A 21,659-nucleotide genomic window follows, 5' to 3' on the forward strand; every position below is an offset into this window, starting at 1 on the left:
GGCAGAGACAAGGAATAACACTTTAAAAATGCATTAGGAGATGTTGCTAGCTATGAATTCCCTGAGATAATCCTGCAGAAAACACTGGAAAACTTGGAGTACTAGTTAAAAAAAAAAAAAAAAAAAAAAAAAAAAGTGGATTATTCTGGGGATCCTATATGAAAAAATACTGGGCAGAAACTGCATCTTTCATGTCTTATCTTGACATGACAAGATGCCTTGATGTGCCAGATGTCATGGCAATATTATATTCTCATTTTATGTACATTCACCCATAAGGAGAGCAACCGATTCCACGATTTCCCCTAGCTGCCTACAGAATTAGTCATCGGTGCTGTTGTCCTAGGTGGGCGGTCAATAGTAGACACCCACAAAGACATCTGATTTGCCCCTTAATCCTCACCCATAGGCTCTTTACTCCATCATCACTAAAAGCAAGAACTGTACAATCTAATTTCTCCGTTACATGCAATGCAACAGCACCTCGCCTGCCCTGCTGAACCCTCTTGAAGAGCTGATAGCCCTCCATCCCAGCACTCCAGTCGTAGGACTCATTCCACCAAGTCTCACTAATACTGATGATATTATAACTCTGGGAAAGGACCAAAGCTCCCAGTTCGTCCTTTTTGTTCCTCATACTGTGTGTGTTGATATAAAAGCATTTCAGATGTATCTGCTCCCATTTGCCTTGCCACCCTCAAATGATGACATAGCATCCCTTGGCTTAATCTGAGTGTTTCTAATCCTATCCCCTTCCCCACTGATCCTGGTTTATGGCTCTTTCAATCTGTCTTGCCAGGTTGTGAGACAAGAAATGTTTTCCCCATCAAGACGGTTGGATTCCATCAGGCTGCAGTAGACCTCTTGTCTTGAAGACTCCTCCATGGTTATAAAACTCAAAACTCTGTCAGAGGCACCAGTCTTGGAGCCACTGAAGGCCTGGACTCACCTATTACTTTCTACATCTCTTCCCAATACTAGAAGGATTGAGGAAAACACAGTCTGTGATCCTGTATCCTTTAGCTATCTTCCCATCTTTTGATAGACCTCAGACTTCTTGATGTGACTTCATTGATATCCACATGACAGAGCAGGAGAGGGTAATAATCTGAAGGCTGCTTACTCAGCAGCCATTTTCCATTTGTGTGCAAGCATTTATTTTTAAAGATAGGGGTGAAACTGGTCTCCCCCTTTAATATAAATGCCTATCCTGAGCAGAGGCATTTCCAGTCCCTCCATTTGAGCTCTGCTTCTATGCAGGGAGGAATATGAGAGACAGTGGGGCCAGAGAAAATATCTGCAGAGACAAGAGCAGCCTTACAGGAACTTCCTTAAGGATCCAGCCCCTATTTGTAACACCATTTCTCTTTTTAGTCAGTGAATGTTTTGGATTCAATGCAGAAATTTGCCGGGTTTGGGACCCAAGTCTCTCCTCTTCTAGGAGAGTGTCCAGGCCACTTGGTTACAGAATCCTGTTCATTTCTGTGCAATCTTTAGCTCATTGAAATCTGATTGTTTATTGCACTTTGACATGAATTTGACAAAAGATTGTTTCTTCCTCTCATTTTCTGTTCTCAGCATAAACTGTGGGTTTACCTATCACCTCTCTTAAAAGTTCAGGTGGCAACATCTGCATCCATTCCTACTTACAGCTGAAGGGCACTTGCCTCAGGAAGTTCCTTTTGTGTTTATCTTAGGTTGTGAATAAATAGTGATGCCAATGAATCTTCCTGTTTTATAACTTAAAGTTTTAGTACATTTTGTGGTTTATTTATTATGGAATTCAGTATGTTTTTATATGCTGCTCTAGATCAAATCTTCACCAAGCTCCTTCTGATTTTTGATCAATTATTACAGGTGAAATAATGAATTTTGAAAAAAGGGTTATATTCATATTTGTGTTGTTAATTTCTTCTCTCTCTCTGACCAATTCTAGTAAATTCAGAATATAAAGTGCATTAGACTTAAAAGACACTTGGAGAATGTTAGCCTATTCAACAGTAATGTTGAAATATGCTCTTAGATCAAGCATCTAACCTTTGTTTGCTGTGAACTCCATCTGGACAGAGAATTCCTCTTCAGCAGGGCTTCTGTTATCTATTTGTTCAAGAAAGAAAAATCCATTACTAAATACAGCAATTGTGTTCAAATTACAACAATATCTATCACACAATATAAAAAAATAGTTTGAATTCTTACCTTCTTGTCCCAGAGAGTCCCAAACACCAAAATGAATAATCCCTGGGAGACAGAAAATTATATGTTTAACACCAACCTTTCAATTGCAGTATCACATACATTGTTCATATTGACTATTTAAACTCTGAACTCTGACTAAAAATTCTCAGTCATGGATTTTAGTCAGTTCCTCTCATATTAGCACTGCTCAGCTGGTTCTGTTGACTTACAGGCAGTTTATACTCCCTCGTTACTTGAACCTGCAAGAGCATGATGTGATGCTCCCAGTTGCACTATAAATGACAACAGACATGCTGAAGCTTGCCCACTTGAAAATAAGAGGGCTATTTTCCTAATCTTCAGGATAGAAGTTTTCCCCAAAGCTACTGCCAAAATCAGAATTTATGTCTATGCAAGATTTATTCATAAGGCACATCTTAAGGCAACTTAGAATAAGAGATTCTTCTGAATTCCTGCAATGGGTTTCCCAAAGAGCCCTTTGGGATTAAGGACATATAATGCAAACCTGAGCTTTCACAAACTGTTTTTATTTCTCATAACACAGCACTGCAAGAATGTCACTACATGTTAAATGGTCATTGACGAAACAAAACCATGCATATGTGTAACTCACCTGCAAAGTATTGAGCAGAGCGAAGAGGATGTGGAAAGCGTTGTTTTTGTTTTCGATGATGGTGGCAAGACCAAATCCCCAGGTGAGGCCTAACAGTGGTGTCAAGATGGCCAGACTTTTGCCGATTTGAAACAACGTCTTTCTCTCCTGCTTGTTGGTCTTGTCCCCAATGTTTGGCCTTAGTATTTTTATTATAACAACTCCAGTTATAAACAAATTCATGGCCACAATAGCCAGGGCAGGTATGATGAAGGCTAAGAGAGCTTTGCTGTCATCCCAGTTGAGCCAGCAGACATCCTTTCTGGTGTAATTCTTCTGTGGCAGTGTGACAGCAATGGTAATAACTGCAAAGACAAAGGGGCACCCATATCCTAGACAGAATGCCAATACTTTCTGGATGGTCTTACTTGTGTTATGGAAGATGAAGACCAATCTGTAGAAAAGAATGAGGCCAAGGCTGAACATCCAGAATAAGCCACACAGGTAGAATAGATGGATGAAGAAGGTGGCCGCAATACAAATCTCTCTATTTTTCTGTAAGTTTTGCTCATTGATGACAGCAGTGACAATGAACCAAATGTCAGCAACTAGGAGTGACGTAGATATGTTGAGTATACAGATGTGACGCATGTAGGAGGTTGTGTTGTTTGTTACATTTTTCCAAACTAAGGATTCAATTATAATGCAGACCACTAAACTCACGATTGAAATGGCCAGGCCACTGTAGGTAATAAACACTGAAGCAGAATTGTAAGACGGTTTTCCAAGTGACATCAAAATGGAGAATGGTGTCAAGTGATTGCAGGAGCAAGTAACATTACCTTCTTTATCTGTTGATATGCAACTATAATTATCCCACTTTCCTCTGTTTCCATTGAAGCTGAAGTTCCAAAAGACACACTGGGGTGACTTTAGAGACATGTTTGCTTTTTGAAAGGTCATATTAATATAGAAGTTCTGGGGTCTCTCGCTGCTCAGAGTTGTTATTACTACTAAGCTATTCACATATTTGTTATAATTCCTAGGCAAAATCTGTCCAATTGCTGAGCAGGCCACACTGACAATGGTTGAGTTTGGGGGTAGAGTCACAGATTTCTCAATTAGCACATTAGCACTGAGGTTTCCTACTTTGTTGAAGTCCTTATTATAGTCTGTGCTCCTGTTTTCTGTGACAACCATACCTTGTAGCTCAAGAGTTTTGGTGCTGACATCAGGAAAGGTATTATTAACTGGCTGGAGATTCTCAGAAAATCTTTCTACTGAATACAGTAAAAGAGAACTGCTGGATGCATTCTTATTATTCAGCTCTGTCCAAAATTCCATGTTGGAATCATTAACTATATTGTCCACTGTAGAGAAGAAGGCCTGCAAAAACAGAAGAAAAATGTTGTAACTGAAATCCCATACAAATTGTTAGTTCAGATGATTTCTGCATCATTCTAGAATTGCCTTTTGAAAAGGCCAAACCTTTTCTTCTTTTGCTCAGTCCATATGAAACCTACATGTACAGTTATTACTCCTCTGCATATCCTGCTTTCAAGTCAAGACTTCCAAAGTAGATTTTACTTGTCTTGGCTTTTCTTTACATATCAATATATTTTCTTTTCCAGCCTTTTTGCCAGGCCTCAACCTTTGTCCTATTTTTTTTTGTCTCTCTGTCTCACTTATTGTTCTGCAGCTAGAAAACATCAAGTCCCTTTGTACATTTCTGCTCTCAGAAGAGCAATGCTGTTCTTCTATACCTGACAACCAAGGCTTCCAAGCAGTCCTACAATGTTTTGCCATTCATTTGCTGTAACATCCAACTGATATTCCTTGCTTCATCATGGCACCTGTAATTTACTCTCCCTATCCTTATTTCAACCCTTTATTTTTTTCTGTTCCTGCTTCTGCTCCATCATTCCTTGGCCTTTCCTCTAACTTTGAATAGTAGAGACATTTAAGGGTCCCTAGAACATTTCTAGTTGCTAAACACAGAGCACTCTCTTTCATCCATGAGCTCCTAGTCTTCATCACTGTGACTCTTCATAAACTCATCTGTATCTTTGCTGCCATTTCATATTTGAGGTCATTTCACCTCCTCCATTTCCTTCCTGTTCCTGAAACTAACTATGAAAGTTCTTCAGGGAGAATATCACCTTCTTTGACAAAAGAGACTGAAGGGCTTGTTAAGTATTGGTAAGCCTTAAAATAAAACCTTACCGTGATAATGGACTTGCTTGCATTTGCTGGGATAGCAGAGATATTATGCAGGATGTTAACAATTGCAGCTACGTCTGCGGAAGAATTGACATTTTGCTGGAGTTCTGTCACACTCTGGAGTTGCTGAAGAAAGATGGGTAGCTCTGTTTTTGCCACAGGACTGTTGACCAAAGACTGGAACAGAAGATAACAGTGCATCACATGTATGCAATTTGCCTGGAGCTTGATCCTCCTTCATAATGGCTACACCTGTACTAATAAGATAAACAGAACCAGAGTCATTCTGGTCATAGTGTTAAACTCTGCTAGGGTATCCTAACTGCCTAGTGAGCATGATCTATTGTCTGTACTGACTCACAGACTGCTCCTAGAAATTTCTGGGAGAAAATAGTTGGCCTGGACCCAAGCTCCGTGAGGGAATAATCTAGCAGGTTAAGAAAATATGTTATTATTGAGTCACTGTACCTCTGCTTTAATTTATTAAAAAGAAAGATAAAAGTTCTTATCTAACCTCACTGAGAGAAGGGTGACTCTGGATGGTCTGTAGAAGCAAAGAGCACTATGATAGGACACCTAGCTTGAAAACCAGGACCCAGCACCTATCTGAGAAGTGTGGTGGCTGAGGGGCTGTGGCCTAATGGGAAGTGTCCCTTCCCATGTCTGGGGGCTGGAATTAGATGATCTTTAAGGTCCCTTCCAACCCAAACTGTTCTGCGATACTGTGATGTAGTAAACTGGGACTGGGCTGGGGACGGGGTAGCAGCCCACAGTTGCCCATATGACCTCAGTGTGCTCTGTGGCAATTTTGGGGCTTGTGCCCACCAGCGTCCACCGTGGCCGTGCCTGAACATGGGTCAGGAAACATCCAAGGACAGGGCAGGACGCTGTGGATAAGACCACCTGTGTCTGAGGATTGTGTTCATGTGTGTGGCTGTTGGCCATGCAGTGCCATATGCCTGCTGGGCCAGAGAAGGGGGCCGGGCCTGTGTAGATTTAGCCAATCATTCTTTATACCTTCTAAAAGATAGTTTTAATTAAATACTTGTATTTTGACAACTTCCGGCATTTTAGATGATGTTAAGTAATAACAAAAAATATCTGTTCTCTAGAGCTAGCCCCTCTCCCCAGCCTCATAAAAACTCATTCACATTACCTCTGCTCTAATCAACAGGTTGTTTATTTGTTCAGACACACAGTTATTCCTTTCCAGTTTCCATGATTTCTTGTAGCACTTGTAAATTTCATTGCCTCGGATAAAATTATTACTTAACAAACGACATGGCTTTATTAATGTGTCCTCTTCCGCTCCATAAAAATTGTTTTCTGAGCAGGAATTTTTGCTTTCTGTATCAAGAAAAAGACATTGAGAAGCATGGAGATGAATAATTTATCTCTCATCAGACCTGTGACCTACTGAAGTTCCAAATTGTTTATATTAGTTAGGATTTCAGCTTGCTCTCTGCATTAATTATAACCTTTCATTGGGTATATGTCTTGGAAAGGTTTTTTTTTTTTTAGTTTGTTTGTTTGTTTGTTTTTCCCCCCAACAAATTCCAAGACTTTACTGTCCTCTGTAATAAGAATAGTACAGAAAATTAATTTATATCTTCAAATATTCTTCCAAGGCCTAAGCAGAATCTTTCTGAGAGTTAGAAAACTTTTATAGGAACCTTGTACACCGGTTCCTCATTTATAGGTACCTTAGTGCTTGCTGATTCTGTCTGGGACTAATGACAAGATGCTTCAAACTCAAAAGCTTTTACAACTCAAATAAAAACAGGAGGCAAAACCTGGTGAAAAGAACACCAGATTTTAAATTCTCAAACCAGGGGTTTGGATTCATGAAATGAAAAATAAAATTAGATAAAGCCCCTTGTTTTTGAGTACTGAATCCAATCACCAGACCAATGCCTAAAGTTTTAGTATTTGTCCATTAGATTGCATTGTGTAATAGCGTTGGACTTGGGACTATATTGACCACTTTCTAAATTCTCTGTACATCTGTGACCATCTCTAGCCTGAGGGTGAGTTTATTCTGCTAAGGGACTGAGTTCTGCTGTAGCACTAACAATGAATTCATTAAAACTTTGATAGTGTGGCCTTAGCACATTTTTGATGAACGTGTCTGCTAATTGGCTTTGACTGGGCACAGTAGCTGCCAATGAAAGCAAATAGAGCATCTACATGTTTATTGCCTAAGAGTGAAATCTGGCCAGATAGGCTGATCCACGCTAGGCACCACTACCATGGAAGAAACAGAATTTCTGTAGTAGGGGGTTTCTAATGTTTCTTTCTTACCAGTTCATGATTAAGGAGCTGAAATAGCCATACTCTGGACAGACCAAAACATCAAAACTGGATTTAGCCATGTTGAATTCTAATCATGCAGTACTTCCCGCAGAGCTGACTTGGAAGCTTGGTGTGCCCTGGTCTCTGTAATACCTCAAGGAGGCTGTAATTCTTGTCATTCTTGCTATCCCCCAAGCTGACCTCCTGAGTTAAATGACTTCTTCCTGAGGCACTGCGATCTTTTACCCTTGCTAAATTGCTGGTGCCAGTTGGGAGCTGCATGACTGCACTGCAGCACAGGAGATGAAGCTTGGTGGTGCAGGCTACATCAGAGGGAGGTAGGGACAGAAGATGGCTGAACTATAACTGCCTGGGAACATGCTGGGACCACTGTCAAATACAGTGAAGACAAAACAATTTGAATATTTTTTTGTGTGTCTAAAATACCAGCAAAATTTGTATTTTCCTCTGCATTCCAAAATTTCCTGTCAAAAAGGAGAAAAAAATTCTTGGCTAACAAAATCTGTTCCTGTTAGGAGTCACCAGTGATAAAACTCATGGCATCTGGTTTAACAAGGATACCGGGCTTTCCTTTTAGCAGCTTTAAACAGTGACTTTTTTCTTACCAGGTATCAGCTTCAGTTGTATGTTTTGACTCTTGACCTCCTGTTTCATGCTGTTAACAAACCTGTAATATACCTCGAGATTTTGCTGTTTTTCACATTCTTTTTCTTCATAATCGTATGGGTAGCACAAGAAATTTCCGTATTTCTGTCTTACTGCATGGAAAGTTTAAGATAAGTTAACACAGATTTTAGGCCAATCAGCTAGTGATTCTGCAAGCTTATCTTATTCTTACCAAGTTGAAATTCTTTTTTTCCAACCACAAATGTAACATGAAAATCTTCTATGGTGTTAGCACTTATGCAGCAGTTGAAGTGTTGTTTAATGTTGCATTTTATAGATGTTTTAATGGGGTATAGCCAGATGTTCGTTGTCAGAGGTAAGGGAATAACATTGACAGTCACATTGGCAGAAGTGTTCGAAGACTTATTGGAGAAAGTACAGATGTAGGTGCCTGAAAGCAGTAACACAAAAAACATTTTTGGGTCAACAGAAGTGCTCCTCAGCTATTACATGATCCTGAGCCCTGTTAATGAACACTCACAGTGTTGGCAGCATTGTGTCTTGCTGTCCTCCAGCAGCTTTAATTTTAACTCTTTTACATTTATATATATATAAATATATACACACACACATATATAGTTAATTACCCATGGTCAAGCATCTCAGTGATTTGCTGGGCTAGAGATGCTGTAAATGGTCTGGTGCAGAGATTTCATTGCCTTTGTAGCCAGTACAAACCATGTTCACTCACCATTCCAGTCCTGAGTGGCAAGATTCACTGAGAGCACAGATGTGGCTATGGATTTGTTGGTTGTGATGCATGAAGCACATTCTACTGTTTGTATTTTATCTCCAGACTGGATTTCCCAAATAATGCTGTCATAATTTCTCACATCACCTTTGCACGTTAGCTTGAATTCCTTTCCCTCAGAAACTGATGTGTTTACACTCGAAGATATTCTTACATAGTCTGAAACAACACAAGATAAATATTGTATTACTGAGGGTCTCTTATTACAATCATTTGTTTGCAAATGGTATGTGCCACACAGGCCACTGATGGTCTCTTACGTGCTGACTCTTACCTGTTCGTGAGTATGTCACTATGATGTTTTGACTTGCCCTGGCACCATGTCCGGTCTGGAACTCGCACGTATATGTCATCACTGTAGCCAACTCATGTAGGCATAGTGATTCAGTGATGTTGAGCTCATATTCAGTGCATTTTTTTTTGTCAGTGGAGGCTCCTAGAGACAAATAAATGTTCTTTGAAGGGCTGTGGATGTCCAAGGCTCTCAAAATCATAAGCAGTCACACTAGCTAAGGAAAACCTTGTAGATTTGTATGTAACCTTTCACAGTGTGGAACTTTTAACTCATCAATGCTAAAGTCCACTCACATCCTTTACTCTGGCAACACTCACCGTGGTTTCCAAAGGCCTGAAGCCATGCTCTCAATACTGTACTGGGCACCTACACCAACAGTTATCTAACGAAGAGCAACAACATTGCTTGGAAACCTCAGGATAAACCAAAATGAAGGCTATCCTGGTTCAGCCTGGCCTCATTATCCGCGATATTTAGGAAATATGGTAAGTAAATCAGGGAGAAGGTTACTTTGGGAAAGCCTAACCATGGGGAATCAAAGGCAAAACAGTTCCTTGCAGCAGGAGAGGATTTCACCACTGTCTTTGAAAGCACAGCTGATGGAGAATGCAAAAGTAAGCTTTTTGGAAAAAGTCAGTGTGATGCTGGTCTAGGCAGCTGTTTCCAACTAGGATGTCACAGTTTTGAGCATCAATGTCTGCGCACTGCATGAAGTCACCCAGAATCCCACAGTTTGTTACCTGGCCCCCGCTTCGGAGCATACCCTGTATTCATGTTGGACTTGGCCTTTGGGGTATCTGCTGCCAGCAGGGGGAGTTCTCTGAAGAACAAACAAACCTAGCCGGTGAAAGACAGTCTTTTGTTAATCTTACCTGTAGTAGTGTTTGTTCCATTTAACTTCCAGCCACTCGTAATTGATCGGGAGTATACGTTTAAACAACAGAACAGCAAGTTACTTGTTGCTTGAATGTCAGGACTGTTGCAGCTAATTTTCGTGTCGTTTGAGTATGAAGTGATGCTTAGTGAAGATACTGTTATGTTTCGTATGTCTTTGTATATCAGCCTGTAATAGTCACTGATTTTTGAGAAAACGCACGTATAGGAACCTGCAAATCATCAACAATATTTTAGCATTGAGAACACATTTTGCAGTTGTTTCCACTACTTTTGGAGTTACGAACTGCAAGCTACTTTGCATCTAGTTTTCACATGTCTCAGCTCTGCAGTGGCTCTTTTCTTTGCTGATCAAAATGTGCTCTAAGGTCATCTACAGTCTCTCTGTAAGAGGTTCTCTGCAGTCTCCAGGTGCCAAAAGTATTCAGACTACGCAGCTTCAGTACTGATGGCACTTGAGAAGAGGACAAGGCTCTGGGACTGAGTTGGTGCATGGTGATCTGAGTATTGCCCGGAGTCCAGCTATCAGCAATACATCATGGTAAGAACACAGATTGACTGCAGAATGTTCGTACACAGAATCGGCAAGACTTTGGTTTCCAAGGTGGACTCTACAGCATCTGGTAATCTGAGTGTGGGCACCTATGCTTCTCAGAAGGTATTGCCAAATAGAGCTATTTATTGGCCATTTTGGACCAGACTAGGCTAGAATGGAATAGTTCTTGTGGCAGGGGCCTACGAAGACCATCGAGTCCAACTGCCTGACCTCCCTCACAGTAAAGAAATTTTTCCTAATGCCCATCCAGGGAGCAGAGGCCAGCACCACCCTCCTCAGGAGGCTGCAGAGAGCACTGAGGCCACCTCTCAGCCTCCTCTTCTCCACACTGGACACACCACGTGTCCTCAGCCTTTCATCACAGGACATGCCTTCCAGCCCTTTTACCAGCTTCACTGTCCTCCTCTGGACGCATTCAAGGACCTTAACATACTTTTTATATTGTGGAGCCCAGAACTGCATGCAGTAGTCAAGGTGAGGCCACACCAATGCTAAATATAGTGGGAGAATCACCTCTTTCTTAGGAGCTGGTCCCTTGGATGCATCCAGGTTTCCTTTTGAAATGGGCAGTCACAGCCCCAGATTTCCTCTGTGTTTTAGGTATATAGGTACCCCTTCCCATTGGGATAGGCTACTGAGTAGGCCACTTTCAAAGGAATGGAGATGCCAAGGTTCAGGACATCCTTAGTCCAAGACCATTTGGAGCCCACAGCTCCTATCTCCCATATGTATACCCAAAGACGTGGCCAAAGTCTACCCTTTCTGAAGTTGAAAGTAGAATTTATGACCCAAAAAGATGAACTGAGTGGGAGCTTGAGTCAAATCTCTGATAATACATGAAAATTTCCCCAGCAACTCTCCCAAGTACAATGCCACCGACTTAACCTTTTTTTTTTTATTTTTTTTTTTTTTTTTAATTTTCAAAAAGCTCTAAACATGAACACAAGAAAAACTGTAACTCCAAGCTCTTATTAGTTAGCTTATGTTTGCAAAGAGGACAAGGACCTTCAAGGAAAAAAATTCAACCACAACCTCAGTTACCACATGCAAAGGAGAAGAAGGCTTCACATCTGTGTAACCACTCCTGTGATGTGACAGTGAAGCCTGACACTGGGAATATCCATGCCTATACAGTCACCTCAGCCTTTTTATACCTTACTGGCACTGCCAGTCAGTAGGTAGGTAGTTACGGAAAACCAAACCAAAACCAAAATAGGAAAATTATGAGGGACAGTGTATTTTTCAGTTTCACTCTAGGGAAATGCATTCACTGCGTTCTTCTGAGTTTTGTAGAATTAGCCACACTAGAGATTTGCATTTGCTGTTTTAATGATAGAAAATCATACCAGAATCCTTCGTTGTAACATTGATAATCGTAAGAGTTGATCTTGATATTCCAGCTGTAAATTCTGTCTTCAGCAGATGCTGGGAGCTGTGTGAGATGGTCTGATTGGAGTGATACCAGGTCGCGTTCCCAGACTCTGCATTTATCTCGCACATCAGTGTTACTGTATCCCCTTCAAAAATGTCCACAGGATTCACAGTGAAGTTTGTCTGATCTGGGAAGACAGAGAGCAATGTTCTGCATTATTGTCATGTCAGCATCTATATGGTGTCTTTCATCTTGTGAGAATCCTAGGCACTTTGCAACCATTACACACTCAGTGTCAGTTGCAGGGCACCATCTCTCATACAAGATATGACATTTTCCCACAACATATTCTTCTAATGTCTTTGTCAGCCAAAGACCCCAGAAGGTTTTATGCAGACAGCCAGAAGTGTTATCACCACTTCTTCTTTCTGTGTAGAAAAACTGGGAGGAGAAGCAACCAGGTTAAAGTAGCCCTCTGAGTAGTCCCTGTACTGTGTGCAAGGCCATCTCATGGAAGTCCTAAGCTTTGGTGGCACAGGAGGAAAAGAAACAGACAGATAAATATATAGTTTTTGAAGGTCTGGTACTGAAAAATCAACAATATAAGGTGGCTACACGGTTCAGGCTAGCAATACTAAAAAAAAAAAGGTTGAAATGAAATACTGAGAGAGCTTTAAACTTACTAGTTATTTCTGTTGTGAAGGAGCTGGGTATTAGATAGTAAGATTGATTTAGGAATTTTGGTACACGTAAGTTGGAATAGAGTATCTCACTGAAGGTTACTGCTCTTGCTTTTACGTCGTAGTCCACAGAAATACTTCCAGGCCTGAACAAAGCAGAATGAGAGAAGCATCATAAATTATCAGCTTGCATACTAGTATATTTCCATGTTGTGGGACCCATCTTGTGTGGCTTAGAAGGTGTGAAACCAATGAAGACTCCTGTTATGACTCGTGATTTGCTCTGGCATACAAGAAGGTTGTTTGACATCTCTTCCCAAAGCAAAAACACATTTATGTGACATCTCCTTGGTCTGCTGTTCTAATTTCAATTGGAAAATCTAAAAGGCATTTAAATTTGTGTGGACTTAAGTAGTATCTCTTTTATCCAGATCCAATCCAGAATCAACTTACTAATTCATTTTCCTGATGGTTTGGGAGATGCCGATAGGTTTATTTGAACATTTTCCCCCTTTTGGGTGGAATTCAAAAAGGATTTGACCCAGCTTGAGAATTACTATGATTCTTGGACTTTTGCATGATACTGAAGTTTACCCACAGTCCTATTTTCATGTTAATAGTTGTTTTTTCCTGTGCAGCTATTACAGTACTATTTAATATGTGCATACTGCACATGAGTTCTAATTGAAGTGAATGTAGCTTTTGCTGACCTGTATCTCCTCATGGAGATCAGACAGAAAGTTTTTTTATCTTCCAGGAAAAAATTAAATTGCTTACTTACCTAAAACCAATTATTGTTACTGATAGGAAGCCTGATACGCATGTGTAGCTCTGAAGAAACTGTAAAGAAAAACATTTGAAAAATTATATGGCATGAGCCTTCAGTATATCAATCTTAAATAGTCATGCTTATCCTATCAGTCATACTTATATCAGTCATGCTTAAAATAAGGAGCTCTCCTTTCAACATTGGTATGAGGAATAGTGTACAGCATATCTGACAGAATGGGCCTGGTGCTCTTATTACTGTCACTGGGATAAATTTGTGTTGATGGTTTCACTTTGTATGCACTTGTGTGGATTTAAGCAGGGACCAACAATGTGATTTTTTTTTTTTTTTTCACACTTTTGATGCAAATGGTTTATAAATACTTCTCTGTCTTCCTGCATATTAAACGAGAGGGAATTTTCTCATTGCTTTACAGTGGAGGTGAGCTTTGGCCCCCGTTGTAGCTACCAGTCCAGCTTACTTCACAGCTCTGCACTGAGGCAGTGATAGCAACAATTAAGATGCTGAGGCTTAGGGTAAATACTGTATTTCTTAGAGGACTTTGTACCCTCATGGATATAAAACTAAAGTCATTACCGCATTTTCAAAGTCATCTTTGTATTTTTTGTATAATACTGAAGAAGAATTCCTGAGATCATCAGAAAATTCTTGGTCAAGTGTGACTGACATATGAATGATGACAGGCTCTCCCGTACGATGTGGGTCTGTAAGGAAAAGCATAAGAATAAATATAGAAAATAATCAAAAGCAACAATTACAAAGTATTTTCTTAGCTTTGTGTTTTAACTGAACACTAAGCTTAAATCTTACTACTTGCCAAGATTTGTCTGTATGATAGGAAATTTAAGATTATCTTAACTTTCTATATCTCATTTAGATGTTCGGGATCTGCTGAATATCTAGAGCCCCTCTCCAGTTAATGCAAAGCTGTAGATTCAATTAGTCTGTAGACTATCACCAGAAGGTGATATATTCAGCAGGTGATAGTTTTCCTACATTGATTGAATCACTACATTGCTCCAGTTATAGAGGGAGTTTAGATGAATGATTATGACTAGATACTCAACTTATACATAGCAAAGATTACACTTTGACGAGTCTCCTCCTTTGCTTCACTGAAATTAATGGAAAAAATCCTTGATGACTGTGGAAAGGTGATATTCAGAGTGAAGACCCAGGAACATGAAGAAGTGAAAATAAAAATGCTTATAAAACTACTGCAATTTTCTAAGCTGGGTCTGCTTAAGGACATGCCCATACCATGCAGTGGAGGAGGATATATGAAACATGTTGGTCACATTTGTGAGTTCCTCTATTGAAAATCTGAGGAGATGAAACTGTCTTTGCTCAGTGGAAACTGAAGTTCCCCAAAAGGCATGTGAAGGACTGCAGGAGCTGGGGCTCCAGCATGGCACTAAGCATCTTCAAATATTTGCATCAGGATGGACCCACATCACAGAGAAAAGTGATATCCAGAGCATCTCTACAGACTTTCCACGTGCATAAGCCATGCATTAGCCAGATGAGGTGCTGATTTATCAAACCATTAACACTATACCAGCTTCTAAGCACCACATGGATTGTACAATGCTGAGGTTCAGCACTATTTCTCCTTACCTCCAATATAAGGCTCAGGATCACAGTGAAACCTATAGAAGGGCATATCCTTGATATAGCCACAGGACTGATTGGATGGTAGGCTGAGTTGAGTGCAGGCTTTTGAGTCATTGTACGCTCCGGTTTCACAATAACAACAGCTCACGTTCTCATCACTGGGTGGACAAACTAGTATCAGACAGACAGAGAAATACCATAAGAGTGGTAAATGTATCAACATGTAATGACATAAAGCATTGCACGATATATATTTACCCTTCTGTATCTTTATGCTAGTGGTCTCAAATAAATATTGCCTTTCTTGAGAGTTCAGTTGAATGATGTAAGGATGATGATCTGAGGCCTTGCAAATCTTACTATAACAATCTAAGCTGAATAACCAGAAATGGGAACCAGACTGGTACAACAATGAGTCTGATAAATTATTTTTAAGTAATTGAATAGAAGTGTGAGACCTGATCCAAAAAATTGAGCTGGCATATTGTCCAAGGTCCTACGGTAGTCTTAAGACTGGATGTTTCTATATTACCTGGACTTAAAGCAAATGTATAGACATTTAAACCTAATTTAAATATTTTAAAGCATCTTTCAAATCTATGTAATGGCTGTTCATAGGCCTGGTGGCTAGTGAGATGCTGTGTCATTCTGACTGTGCCCTGACAGATGCTGCATAAGAGAGGGCGACATTATTGCCAAAGCAAAGCAAGTTATTAACAAAGCGATTTTCACACATTGCATGCGACCCTCAAGGCCTTCGAAAGATCAGTTTCTCTGTTGCTTTGAGAATGCTTCCTTTCACTGCTTCTTGTGCCAGTGAAAAGAAGATAAAAAACCTCCTCCTCCGCTGTTGTAAATGCTTGGTGTGTTCGTATATTCTCTGCTGTGTTAGTCACTTGGACATGACGTTTTACAGCTACAACTCAGGTAATAAAATCTGTCTGATATTTTGCCCTGTAAGAGTACGTTTAGTGAGTTATATCTGTAAAAGACTGAGGCTCACACAGCCTGCCTCTGTCAGGGTCAGAGGAGCCTCTTACAGTGATTTACACTCCGAATGCAAGTCAGAGGGAAGTAAACAGTCTGATAACCTTTGTCGCAGCTTCCTGAAACTTGAAAGTAAATCAGACTGCTTGTTATACAAACTGGAGCAAAATTCTTTGGCTTAGGCTTCCTTTGGCTCTGTCCCTTCCTTAGGAAAAGAAAAGCATTCAGGGCTACTCCTAATGCCAACATTATGTAAAGAGGAGTGGTGGGGTGCAGATAACAAAACATGATGTCGTGTGCTAGAGTTTCGGGCTCGCTGGGTGTTTCAGTAGGCAGCAGAGTCAGTTTTGCTGATTTCTAAGTGTGATGGATATTAAAACTGGGAGAGACCACATACTGGCAAACAAGCATGTCAGCCAGAATAGAAAAACAAACAACCAACCCACCTGCTGTAACGTTGATGCTTGAAATGTTCATTTCTACACCTGAAATATTTGTTGAAATTTGAAGATTATGGCATTTGTAGTACTGTGTGACTAGCGAGAACAAATCTGGATTCCTAAGAGTTATTTCGATCTCAATGGTATACTCCGGAGGCAGAAGGTGGAAAAGCAGCACTGAAAAAGAAATAGCATGACACTGCAAAGCTGTGTGTGAGGGCAAATCATAAATCAGTGGCTTCTAGTTTGGCATTTGGGCTCTTTGTTGCAATAGCAGCGTAGCATGGCATTCTGTTTGGGGAAACTTCCTACTCAACAGATATCCTGCATGAGTTTTATCTCCTACTTGTCTGACAAAAGTCAGATTTCTTTGGTCTCACAGCAATAGGAAGCCAATATAAATGGTATAATATATACAGAGAAAAGCTGTCTCATCCCTCCTCTCCCTTGAGTCAGCAGGCAGATAGGTTGTCACTGATGAACTGAAGCCACAAAGGACTGTCTTGTGACCTGTCCTGCTAAGAGGCATATTTATGTATTTATTTTGTTTGTTTGTTTGTTTGTTTTTTCTATGCCATGAATTTCATCTTGCATAGAACTTGGGCTCATGTATTTCAGGTTATGACCAGACAGAATTTTCCACTTTGGTTTGTGTCTTTACTACTTCCCCTTACTGACTGCAGTTCAGCACCTTGAAAAGTGCTGTCCCCAGCAGTGATTTCACCCTTGGCTTACCAGAAACATGCTCCATTACCACACCAATATGCACATACCATTTGTCTTCTGCCATTGTGGCTTTGGGTGGGTGCTTTCTTCTCCTAGCTCCTAGGAAAAAAACAGTAAAGCTCTTTGAAAATAATAATAATAATAATAATAATAATAATAATAATAATAATAATAATAATAATAATAATAATATATAAAAATATATATATTGCTGAAGTGAAGCTTTAGCATTTAGAAATGTCCCTGCTCCAGCTCAGGTGTCAGGTCAAACAGCCATGGGTAGCACACAGTTGAACAGGGAGGTGGTGTCATTACAGTATGACTGGGTTCACGCAGGGTGTGGCCAAGTGAGATGCGGACCTACTTATTTTTTTAATCATGACTTGAAAATACTTGGCACTGCTGTTATCAAGAAAAGCTAAAGAACAAGCTGAGATGTACACAGGAGATTTGCAGCTTCCCCAGTTTCTTAAGCCCTAATAAAATCTTTATTTACAGAAAAGGTGAATAGCTTGGCAAATCTTGAGTCATCCTTTCACATCAAGGAACCATCTGGTGTGTGATTAGAGCAGGGCTTCATATCGCAGCTTTGCTGGCAGCGAAGATCCCAAGGTGTTCTGGCAATTTCATGATGCTAGGGGCACTGCCTTTCACCACACTCAGACCTTACAGAAAGCCCACTGTGATCCGTGTCTTCCTCCATGTTTGGGCTCGGTGGTTTTCTTTTTTAATTACTCTCCCAAACAACTGCAGGGCTGTTAGGCACCCTGTTGTTAGATACTTCACATGTTTCACACTGGTAAATAATGACTCATTTGCAGGGTATAGCACGGATCAATGATGCCAAAGAAAAAAAAAAAAAAAGGTGTTGCTCTTCTCATAAAAATGCCCAAGTGCTCTGAGCTGGAAACAGTTAGAAGAAACAAAGCAAACAAGATATTTGGTCACTATTAGTCTGCCGTAGGGCAGACAAGGTTTCCGCAACAAGCTTTGTCTTGTTTTTACCAAGGCAGGGCATAGTAACGATATAAACAGCTCCCACCTTTCTCTTCACCTCTCTTTGCCTTTCCTCAACTTGCTCAAAAAAGCAGTTTGAATTCTGGTCAGTCCATCAGAGCTAAGGTCCTATGAAGTCAGAGGCTGAACACTAAAGTTAGAATCTGTTTTGGCTTGATAGGTTTTAGAATGTAGAAGACAAAGCATTTTCTGGTGTAACAACAATTATCGTTGATCAAGAGCTGGTTGACTTTTAGACTAGTTTTCTTTAACAGACTATATTAACTCCCATTTGGTCAATCCCTTTGTTTTCTGTTCCTCTTTTGCCTGCTATATTAGAGACTCTGTGCAGAAACTGTTACCACACGTGTACACAGGACAAAGCACAAAACAGATTTCCAGATTTCAGGTAATTGATGGGGCAAAAGAGGTATTTGAGGAAGATTATGGAAAACCTGGGAAACCGAAGTGAGTCTGAGAAGTGCAACATCTAAACACAAGTCATGACATCTACCTGTAAGAACCTCTGTGCCTGAACTAGTTGTGTCAATGTGATGCTTCCAGGCTACCTCCAACCCTATCCAGGAGCAGCGCTCACATTGCTGGTACCTAGGCTTAGCCCAGGGAGCAGAAATCTAAATCCCTTTTGCAAGAGAGAGACCAGAAGTGTTGCTCAGCTCATCCTGAGGCAGCTTTAAGACTGAAAGCAAGAAGAGCACAGTTCCTGGATTTTCCATCCATTTTATGCACTGGAGAGGTTCTCTGGGATCAGTTTCACCACCTGACCATATAACAACTTCCTTTAAGGTTTTGTGGCTGTGAAGGAGAATGATAGCAGCTACAGGAAGAAACCAAATGAAAACCGATGGGTCTGGGGTAGGATACTCACTACATATTGGTTGATTGGGTTAAAGTTTGTGGTCTGTGGTGTATGGCAATATGCTGTGACCAGTAGAAACAGGCAGTGGAGAGCTGCAGCAAGCAGGGATGGCATTTTGTTGTCAGCTTTGCTGTACAGCCTGGGAGGAAAACAAAGCAAAAGAATCAGGAGATTTTCAGCTGACTCACACAGGAGTAAGTACCAGCATGCTCTACAAAAAATTGTATTTTGGGGCATTTTCAGCACACTGCCTGCTTACTCCATCTAAGACAGAGGACAGAATAAGATCTGTAATCATTTTGCTGCCACTTTCACTAGACTATTGCTCTCATATATCTTTTTGTTTGGTTGGTTGGTTGATGTCACCTATACTTACTCAAAACATAGAGAGAAAGAAATGGCTTGGAAAAAGCAGAGTCTTAACCAAATTTCTCACAGGGACAAGTGAGGTGCTAGAAATACATCTGCCCTAAGACAACCTGATTTTGGCTCTTCAAATATTCCTCTCAGTGGTACCTGGCAAACTCGCAGCCAGAACTTGAGGGAATAGCCAGGAATGTTGCTGTACATGAATTACATTTTATGTAACTAGAGGGAATAGGGAAAGGGAGATGAAGAATATTTTTTAAATTGTGTTTTGCTATGAATATACCCCTTCTGACTCTCCCTGACAAAGCACTTTTCTAGCTCTAGGATTAACAGCCAGTGGGGAGCTGTGGGAAGAGGCAGAACCCAAGCAGGCTGAAAATCATTGCAAGAAAGGAAATCATTGAGGAAAGTCTCTTAAGAGTACTGAATGACATGCAAGTGGGTAATGTTAACTTGATTAATAACATTACCTTGATTAATACCATGAGCTTTTGTAAAATTATGTGTTTTGGTTTTGTTTGTTTTGTTTTGTTTTTGTATTGAAAAAACTGTTCATACAAACCAGCTAGGGTCTCAGGACTTAAAAGGTGGTGAAAGCAGAAAAATCAACACCTCCCGAGCTGATTATAAACATTGGCAGTGGCTGCCTGCTGCTGCCACAGCACATATCAGAGCTGGTAATCCCAAGTAGAAGGGTGCTTCACTGTGATTTTCCTTATCAGAAAACCCTACTGTGTTATAACATACAGTTATAATATGGACATGATCCACAGCCTCACCTTGTGAATGGAGAGAGGACAGCAATGATCCCAGCAATATACTTGACGTCACTGACCAGGGTTTCCTGCAGGCATTTGCTAGAGTTTCTCACCAAAGATGGTTCTTAGAGAGATTCATCTCTAGTGAGACTTCCCCTGGATACAGACCTGGTTAAAAGAGAGGAGACAAAAGTATGAAGAAAGGATTTGCTTTCCCAATAGAGAGAGCACCAGAGCTCCACAGGAAGGTGTGTGTCTTACACTCTGTTTTCAAGGGATGTGGAAAAGGCAGCAATTAGTGATACAACACTCTGGACAGCTTTAAGTGATGATACAAACATGAGCAAAGTCTGCCCATGAAGATCTGCATGGGGACCTCACAGTGCAGAGTGACTGCATCATATAATGGGGAGGTGAAATTCAGCACTAGTAAGTGTAAGGTAGAAAGAAATGATCCTGACATTATGTATTCTGTGACAGATTCTGAATTGACTATTACCACTAAAGAATGGGGTCTGAGGAAACATCAGAAAACCATGCTAGACATTTGAGATGACCGAGAGTGGCTGCTTATATATAGAAAAAAACAGAAAGTGAGACATCTCACTGGTCCAGAATATCTCCTCCCTGCCAAATCCATAAAAAATATAGTCACATACTTATTTTGTTCAATGGAAGGATGTCTGTCAGAACTGGAAAAAAAAAAATGTTGGGAAAAATAGGTGTCTCCTCAGTTTCCTGAGCACCTCCATCTGTGCATCCATAATTCTACAAAAGAGGCTATTCTGCAATTTTGAAGACAGCATCCACTGCTGACAACATCAAGACTTCCATGCCCCTAGCAGACCTCAAGACCAAGATGGATCAAGAGGGAAACACTGCCAAGTTATCAGCTGTGACACAAGTCCTTGAGATTATGACATGACTTTATAAAAGAAGTACTAACAAAACCAAGATTTCCGATGCTTTTGTATATGCAGCTTATACTCACAGCATATGGTACATTAGCTTAATGCATGCAATGAAATTGTACTTCAGTGATAACTGGTCAATAAAACAGACAATAGCAAGGAAAAAAGGTAATTAAAAACAAAGTTTATGAGGAGGTTAAACAGCATCTGCTACAGTTTTGCATGTATCTTTCCACAGTTTGCAAACTTGCATTCATATTCAAATGTTGTGGGTCAGCCTCTATTTTCAAATACATCCTTTGTGCAACCATGTAGCTGAGACTAAGTACCTATTAATTGTGTGCACAATAAACTATATAGATGGAAACTTACGTAAATAAGAACCATGCTGCTATTCAAAGTTCAATCACCAGTTAAAAGTCCAAAAATCCCAAACCAATGGCTAGAAAGCCAGAAGACTATCAAATTTGATATTTCTAATTGCAAATGGGGAAAAATAGTAATGCCCTTCTCATGTAGTGTGGATGTCCCCCTTTTTCATTTAATTTCTTGCTGAAAAAGGGAATTGGTATAAATTTTTCAGTGATCAATTTCTCTAGTATCTATATAATATATTCAGTTAGAAAAACAGCAGCTATGTGGACAGATTC

At 40.2% G+C, this 21,659-nt stretch overlaps 1 protein-coding gene across 4 annotated transcripts in view; it reads right to left on the reverse strand.

Annotated features, from left to right (window-relative positions):
* Positions 1 to 21,659, reverse strand: part of ADGRF5 (adhesion G protein-coupled receptor F5) — a 38,369-nt gene that overhangs the window by 3,232 nt on the left and 13,478 nt on the right. Inside the window, exons 2-20 of one of the 4 annotated variants that reach the window (XM_082756699.1) lie at positions 20,120 to 20,266; positions 18,981 to 19,110; positions 17,143 to 17,194; positions 16,376 to 16,546; positions 14,946 to 15,113; positions 13,905 to 14,032; positions 13,320 to 13,378; positions 12,542 to 12,684; positions 11,833 to 12,045; positions 9,909 to 10,142; positions 9,016 to 9,177; positions 8,682 to 8,900; positions 8,163 to 8,381; positions 7,930 to 8,082; positions 6,168 to 6,358; positions 5,015 to 5,188; positions 2,813 to 4,177; positions 2,200 to 2,241; positions 2,038 to 2,097 (exon numbers count right to left, since the gene is read on the reverse strand). In XM_082756699.1, the coding sequence (XP_082612825.1) occupies positions 2,038 to 2,097; positions 2,200 to 2,241; positions 2,813 to 4,177; positions 5,015 to 5,188; positions 6,168 to 6,358; positions 7,930 to 8,082; positions 8,163 to 8,381; positions 8,682 to 8,900; positions 9,016 to 9,177; positions 9,909 to 10,142; positions 11,833 to 12,045; positions 12,542 to 12,684; positions 13,320 to 13,378; positions 13,905 to 14,032; positions 14,946 to 15,113; positions 16,376 to 16,546; positions 17,143 to 17,194; positions 18,981 to 19,085 (3,858 nt within the window). In that variant the 5' untranslated portion in view covers positions 19,086 to 19,110; positions 20,120 to 20,266. The remainder of the gene's footprint in view (positions 1 to 2,037; positions 2,098 to 2,199; positions 2,242 to 2,812; positions 4,178 to 5,014; positions 5,189 to 6,167; positions 6,359 to 7,929; positions 8,083 to 8,162; positions 8,382 to 8,681; positions 8,901 to 9,015; positions 9,178 to 9,908; positions 10,143 to 11,832; positions 12,046 to 12,541; positions 12,685 to 13,319; positions 13,379 to 13,904; positions 14,033 to 14,945; positions 15,114 to 16,375; positions 16,547 to 17,142; positions 17,195 to 18,980; positions 19,111 to 20,119; positions 20,267 to 21,659) is intronic. The other 3 variants (XM_082756701.1, XM_082756700.1, XM_082756702.1) reach the window with 3 other exon arrangements.

Source organism: Aythya marila (assembly GCF_965140915.1).
Source record: "Aythya marila genome assembly, chromosome: 3".
NCBI classification, from domain to species: Eukaryota; Metazoa; Chordata; class Aves; order Anseriformes; family Anatidae; genus Aythya; species Aythya marila.